Below are 6909 nucleotides of genomic sequence, written 5' to 3'. Positions count from 1 at the left end.
CACCAGCACGTTTCAACATCTGAGTAGGGTACTCTGACTCCGCTACCCGCCCTGGTCTCCTCCCGAACAACATTGTGCAATACTTTTGGAGCGATTGCAGGAATTCCTGGATTATTATTCACAATTCTAGTCTATAAGCAGAACAAAAGAGCAGATTCGGGTGCGGAGCAGGCTCGATGAACTCGTGCGAGAATGTGTATGTATCGTTGAGATATAGTTCGACAAACTGATGATCCGACAGACAGCGATCATCGTTCGCTAAAATCTGCAAGGAATGTAGCGGCGAACGGGACGTGCTCGTACGTACGCCTTGTCTCAAATGTGGCAGAATCAGATGTTTTGTTCTCTGGGGTCTGTATCTACGTCCGGTGAATCGGTGCTGAGGATCGAGGTGATCTAATTATTTTCGGAACACATCAGAGTTGCTCTCCGTCTCATTCCGCCATACCTGAGCAGTTTCAGGTAAAGAAACTAATATCCCTGCTATGCGTGTACAATACTCCGGATCGAGTTCATGTCACTGGGGGAACCGAGCACGCTTCTCGAGATTCTAATCGGTGACGACGTGGAATTTACGGTGAAATAGTCTAACTGTCGCAGAGTGGAATAAAACTGTCGATCTAAGAGTATTCCATGACTATGATTGCGCCATGGTTTGACTCTCACTGCACCGGGCAGGGGATCCTTGAAGCCGTATCTATCAACTCAGTATACAGTCGAATTACAGATCCCTCCAGTCTCTTTCCAATGGCCGAACGCGAAGTTATTGAAATGAGGAACTTTCCCGACGAGGTTCGTATGATCTCAATGAAATTACGGTGTAATCAATCCATTGATGCAGAATCAGCTACGAACATCTGTTGACATTCTTTGATTGAAGCTACTCTTGCGACTTCTATCCTCTCTCGATCCACTGGAAAGACTCAAATGTTCGCTCGTCTGTCGTCGCTGGCTGCAGCTTCTCCCCGCTTTCTCATGGTTAGAGGATGTCCAAGTTGTAATCCGAGGTGCAGACTTGAATCAGGCCGTGGGGGTCTTGAGACGGACGCAGCGCCAATACAAACACCTCTCGATTATAGAGGGTACGAGGTTTTAAGCGGGGCGCTATTTGGAGATATTCAGAGTATATGATGAATCACCATCGTCGATACGTGGTACTTCACGGGCGTGATTCTCTCTTTTCCAGCTAATCTTGATCGGATCGACCCCGAGTTCTGGGCGAATATCGGGAGATATCTACGAGATCTCGAGCTCATCAGGTGCACGTGGACGCCCATGGCTTTCTACACGATAATTCTTCAGTGTCCGAAGCTAGAATTTCTTATGTTCTCAAATCCAGGTCTGTGAATTCCGAGCTTCCTCGTCTAAGTAGGTTCACGCCGTCCGGAAGATTTCGATAATCATAAGGTCAAGAATGGAGCTTCCAGAATCATCATCGGAGCTTTCGCGAGACGGGTAATCTCTATAACACATGGCCTCGATTTCCACAGACTCCTCTGATGCAAAGACCATCGGCAACGCCAGCCTGTTCGAGCTCCCTGACACCGTCAGTCTCGAAGCGCTGCGCGTGGCGTTCTCCGGCATCAAACATGTATCACCGAAAGCCAAAATGTCGACGAGGACACTTGAACGCTTGCTCGACGCGATGCCTAACCTGGAGTCGATATCGGCCGGCTGCTACGATGGTAAACCCCGGAGGAATCCTCCCTTCCTGCTCGAACAAGAATGGAACTCGGATATGTCTTTCTTGGACTTACTGAGCGACGACCACGTCACGAGCATTGCAGACAAAGCCCCTGAACGACTGCGAGACTTGAGATTGGGTTGGGGCGGTCGTTTGACTCGCAAGGCCTTCGAGGCTCTAAGCACTATGTCGAACTTGCGGCTCTTGGACATCTTTAGGCCTCGGAATCTTAACAACGATTATTTTGCGCAAATACTACTCAACTGTACGAAATTGGAGCATTTGTCCTTGAGGAGCGCTGGTCTGTATTCTGGTCCGAGCTTCAAACACCTGCCCAAACTCAAGGAGCTCCGTCGTCTTAGCCTTTTCTGCTTTAAAATGGGTGAGGAGCACCTGCCCCACTTGGCGAACCTTCCCACCCTGCAACACCTCCAATTGAACTCGTGTGATTTCGGGAACGATTTCGATACTTTCCTCGGCATTTCCCGCCTCCCGAAACTCCGATCCTTCGAGCTCACTATGAGCTTGATCAACCCGGATTGGTTCGTCACGGTAGCTGACGAATTCAGAACTTTAGTGGAGCTGTGCATCAAGGATGTCGATGTTTTTACCAATGTGACCGTGAGCAAGATCATTTCACTGGAATGTCTTCGAAGCTTGATCCTCTGGGGACCGGCGGAAGACATGGACTCTTCGCAGGAGTCCGGATCCCCAGATCGCGAAACAGTGAAGCTGTCTCTTTCGCCCGAAGTCGAGCTAAACGAACCGCATGTTCAAGAAGGTCAACTTTCTTTCCTGGATCTCAATAGGTGCAGGAAAATAAGAAATTCTGGTCTGGTTGAACTTCTCCGTGGTGAACCTCAATTGCAGATCATACGAATATTGAACTGCTCCCTGATAACGAACCATTGCCTCGAGGAGCTCAAGACCCTTTGTCCGCTACTTGAGCGACTCACGGTCGAACCTTTCGCCGATGAAAAAATTGAGGAATTCGCACAACTCAGACCGCTAGTCGAAGTCCGGGGCTCTTCCTGAGGCAGAGGCGCACGTTGAAGACTCGGGAGCAATGTGGGAACACTCCTGAAGAGTGCCGAGCTTTCGCTTATACGACAGACAACATTGTTATGGTCCTCGTCAATGTGGATCATTATAATCTAACGAGACGATGGCGATCATATTATGTGACCATTTTCAATCCGGAAGAGGGGAGATTAAATTTATTGAATGAATTGGAACGCTGAATTCGGGTGATCATTCGCAACTTCGGGCACAGGGAACTCTGAGACTGAAACTCTCGATGAAGACCTCGTCTGGAACCCCGAGCGAGGAGTCCAAATGGAATCACAGTCGATGCCGATGCCTAGGGCTCGATTTTCGTCGCGGTCCGTGACCGCGATTTTTCGTTCCATTGCGGGGTGCTTGCCCATAGACAGTCTGTTGGAGCCCGAAAATGCCGCGAATTTCCGGCTAAAAAGCCGCGACGAAAGTCGAACCCTACCTATTACCATCCACTTGTGGGTCCCCGTCGCACAGACGATCTCGCAAGGTCGCCAGCACCCTTCGCCTTCCGCGTCCTGAAAAATCGGTCTTTCCTTCGCAGTCCTCGTCGAGGTTTCCGTTGAGTTCTCGACCAGGGTTTCCGCAGAGACAATTTACGAGAGAACCGTCTCTTTCCCGAGGCACCGCACTAGGACGGAGTTGCCTCGTCCAATCGACAGAAATAACCACAAATATGGGATCCAACAATCGACGACCATCGTTGATAGAGAATCTCATCTCTAACGAGATCGCTCTGGAATCCGGTCGAGTCAGCCCATACTCAAGAGAGGGGGCCTACCCCGGGTGCACTTCAAAAAGGACACGAGTCCCGAGCAAGGCAAGCCATTCCGAAGTGGTGCGTGCCAAGAAATACGGATATTCGGGCCACAGGGGTGCCCGATCCGAAACTTCTCTTTTCGGGGCGACAGTTGTGGAACTCGCTCCGGCCGCCTTCGGACTAGACTCGCCGGCGCACTTGCTCGAATCCCAAGCCGATCGTACGATGTCAACTTCCCGTTTATCTCTCGCCTGGAAGGAGCTCGACAGAAATTAATTCAGCCGATACCTACCCGGCTTCTAGCAATTTATGGAGATCGAGATCTCTGATGGATGGATGAATGGGTAGCACTCGGAAACCGGGTTCCAGCGGTAGTAGTGAAAGAAACGTTTGAGTGGGAAACGAGCGAGGATGTTCGAGGATACGAGCGATCTGCAAGAAAACCCATGCGGATGGGTCCATGGCATGCGTTCAGCGCTTCGTGTTAAGGGCGAGTGTCACGGCGAATAATGAAACTTCTCTTCTGAACACCTCGTGAGCGAATCGTGAGTGCCTTCGCGAAATACGAAGCTTGCCTCACTTAGGAGTTCTCGATAGGAAGTCTCAAGTGGCTCTAATTTTCGCTCGCTTGTCTTGTCTCATCTGAAAACTCATAGACTCCTTCTCTACCGGTAGATGATTAGCCATTTTACACGTCGTGCTTCTCACACTTCGTGACTCGACAGCCAGCTATATTTGTCTATACATTAGGTTTCATCGCTCAAAAGCTTCGCAGCAGATTTGTTAGCCCGGTCTTCGGAGCGATACATTAACGATTGTCAGGGATCGTTGCTCCTCGATTCCAAGTCGATAAGTCCAATCCGGGGAAGCACATGAGAAACTAACTATCATAGGGAGCCGGGACCTCCTCGGACGAAGATTTCAGAAGATGCATTGGGAATCGGATCCCACGGAAAAAGTATCCACAAGATCTTCGGGGTTTGCGCATGTGTCGCTCCAATGCAGGAATTCGTTCGCATCTCATGAGAATTCCTCCCGAAGCATCGAGCGGCGAGCACTCCATCATCTCTCCATCAAAGCAATGTGAATCATGTCAGATCAGAAGTTGTTCTGCTCCGCGTCGTCATCGTCATCATCTTCTTTTGCTTCTTATCCGCTGCTAGCTGCTATAATTGATAGAGGGGCATATCCCATTCCTCCGCTAAGGTTTCCTTCTGGCATCAAGGGAGTGTCCAAGATTCGCCAGCAGCAGCAACATTCTCTTCTATGGCCAGCAAGCGTCTACCCGCCTTAGAACCCGCTTCTGTGCTACCTGTGTTACGCAAGACGGCTGGCTGTTTGATCTGACATCGATTGTTCCATGAGAGAACTTTGATTATTCATCAACGCGCCGAGAGCGCCGCCCTCCGGCCAAAATTGCCTCAGCCTGACCGGAAACGAAGCATGTCGGGAGATTGCAAGGGCCTGCAGTCCAATCCATCAGCTGACATCGATTCTCTCAAGGAAGCTCGAGTCCGTGAAAATTCATGCTCGTACCGATTATTCACATCGTCCCAGAATGAAATTGGTGACTGTATTGAAGCACGATCAGGCGATGCATGATGAGCCGACAGCGCTCGTTGGAGTTGCGGCCGCGCCTCGAACCTAGATGGACTACGTATCAGTACAATAGCTTGCTTGTTGCGGAAAAGCTGACAATTGATTGCACGAGTTCGTGTTCCATCGTCCGAAGCGGTATCGGAGCTCCTTTAAACGTATTCCGAATCATGTCCACACAGAATCGCTGCGTGCACAAGCAATTTAGGAAGAAGGATTAGGTGCTCGCATCGATTTTAAAAAGCCCGTACATCGCTTGGGCTCGATTTCTCCAAGTCAAGTCCAAGGGATTTGCTCCAAGCTCGATATTTCGAGTAATGGACTCGAACGACTTGGAAAGCGCCTTTCGGAGTTTAACGAATTTGCCCAACATTTTCGTGCCAGAGAGAAAATTATCTTCCATACGGACAGCGCTCGGACGCGGCTTGGCGTTCCGACTCGTAAGGCAAGAAGTTCGTCAGATCGATCGAAGGACTGTCTCGAAAGGACTTTACATGTCTGCTACTAAACGTCAGATTCGGACTTGAGTCAGTTCTACCTCGATGCCGACAAACTTCCCAGATTTTCTTGCCGCTGTTCTATGTAATTACACTCGGCCACCTTAGCAGCGGCTTTTCTGTCCGAGTCGAGCATCTACGCCTCTTTTGAGCTAGTGGTCGCGACAATAGACACTTCGTCGATAACTTTCGACGAGCGGTTCTGAGCGCTGGCTTCGTTAGGCCGGGTTTGTAAGTGGTCTTGAGTGCAGAGGTCTACAAGTTCCAAGCCACTGCTCTTCCTACCCGTCGAGAAATGTCCGTCGACTTCATCGGGAAACCGGTATACGCCATTCCAATTCCTTTCTTTCCTTCCCGTTCAATTATGATGAGGGTCTTTCGATCAAAAATATTTAGCTGGGATGAGGATCCACCGGGGGCGCGCTCTTTGAACCTGTCACATCTGTGCGAGAAGGGTAAAATAACTGTCGCGGGGAATTGAATTGAAAATAGTTTATTACCGCATCCTTATTATAATTATTTTCCCTTGATCTCAGGGATCATACGTATGTGGATATGCGAATTATTTACACAAGTCAACCCAGCTGTTCGCGTCAAAATAAAATAAGGAATTATTCTTAGAGCTGTATCGTCGTATTATCACCTATACGTTGATCATTGTCAGTTGCTGCGCTATTCAATTATTTGATTCAAAGACTAGATTACAAACCCTACCCTATTTTTGTCATGATACTTGAACGGCACACGTTCTTTCGTACGAAGAGGTGTTCAGCTGGATGCGAATATTCTATACACTTGAAGTTATATCGCTTATTTCCTCTCTGATTCTTCTTGGACGATATGGATCTTTCCATTCGATGAGACAACATTACTCGGCGCGGAGACGCCTTAAAGGAACTTGAGCGCCAGCCGAGAAGGCAATCCGTCGAGCGCTCCCACATCGACATAACAGCCTAAGATCGTTACCTTTCGCGCTACCGCAAGCGAAGGAATGCCACGATAAGAGGCTCTCGCGAAACGACCGTATCTTCAATTTCTACCCTATTGATTTTTCTTCAGTCGGTCAACTTTCTGAATTTATCGGCTCACTACCAGTTCGACGACGTCGACGTTCAGATGACCGCGACGGCCGAGGCGTGGCACTCGTCTGCGTGGATTCATTCGGAAGATAGAGGGGAGATAGGCTATCGGGAGGCATATCATCAGAGACATTTGTGGCACGAAGATCTTCACACGCTTGCGGTAGTTTCAGAAATAAGAGAATCTAGCTGTAGAATCTTGCTGCTCCATCGACAGGTCGGGCGGCTGGCGGGCGG

General features: G+C 49.4%; 1 protein-coding gene across 1 annotated transcript; it reads left to right on the top strand.

The window, feature by feature from the left end:
* Positions 1 to 371: 371 nt before the first annotated feature.
* LOC100900926 (uncharacterized) lies at positions 372 to 2913 on the top strand. The gene is made up of 5 exons (XM_003742796.2): positions 372 to 462; positions 728 to 792; positions 881 to 1082; positions 1187 to 1339; positions 1491 to 2913. Exons 2-5 carry the CDS (start codon positions 748 to 750, stop codon positions 2717 to 2719), a joined length of 1629 nt encoding a protein of 542 aa, XP_003742844.2. The 5' UTR covers positions 372 to 462; positions 728 to 747; the 3' UTR covers positions 2720 to 2913.
* Positions 2914 to 6909: the final 3996 nt, after the last annotated feature.

This window comes from Galendromus occidentalis, unplaced genomic scaffold, assembly GCF_000255335.2.
Source record: "Galendromus occidentalis unplaced genomic scaffold, Mocc_1.1 scf7180000077431, whole genome shotgun sequence".
NCBI classification, from domain to species: domain Eukaryota; kingdom Metazoa; phylum Arthropoda; class Arachnida; order Mesostigmata; family Phytoseiidae; genus Galendromus; species Galendromus occidentalis.
Note: the sequence above shows the minus strand (reverse complement) of the source record. Positions and strands in the feature narration are given on the sequence as shown.

Bases quoted from the DNA above. Each gene is read 5' to 3' on its own strand.
- LOC100900926 (XM_003742796.2), top strand. From the start codon at position 748: ATGGCCGAACGCGAAGTTATTGAAATGAGGAACTTTCCCGACGAG. The intron at 793-880 runs GTTCGTATGATC...CTTTGATTGAAG, and splicing joins TGAGGAACTTTCCCGACGAG to CTACTCTTGCGACTTCTATC. The intron at 1,083-1,186 runs GTACGAGGTTTT...TCTCTTTTCCAG, and splicing joins ACACCTCTCGATTATAGAGG to CTAATCTTGATCGGATCGAC.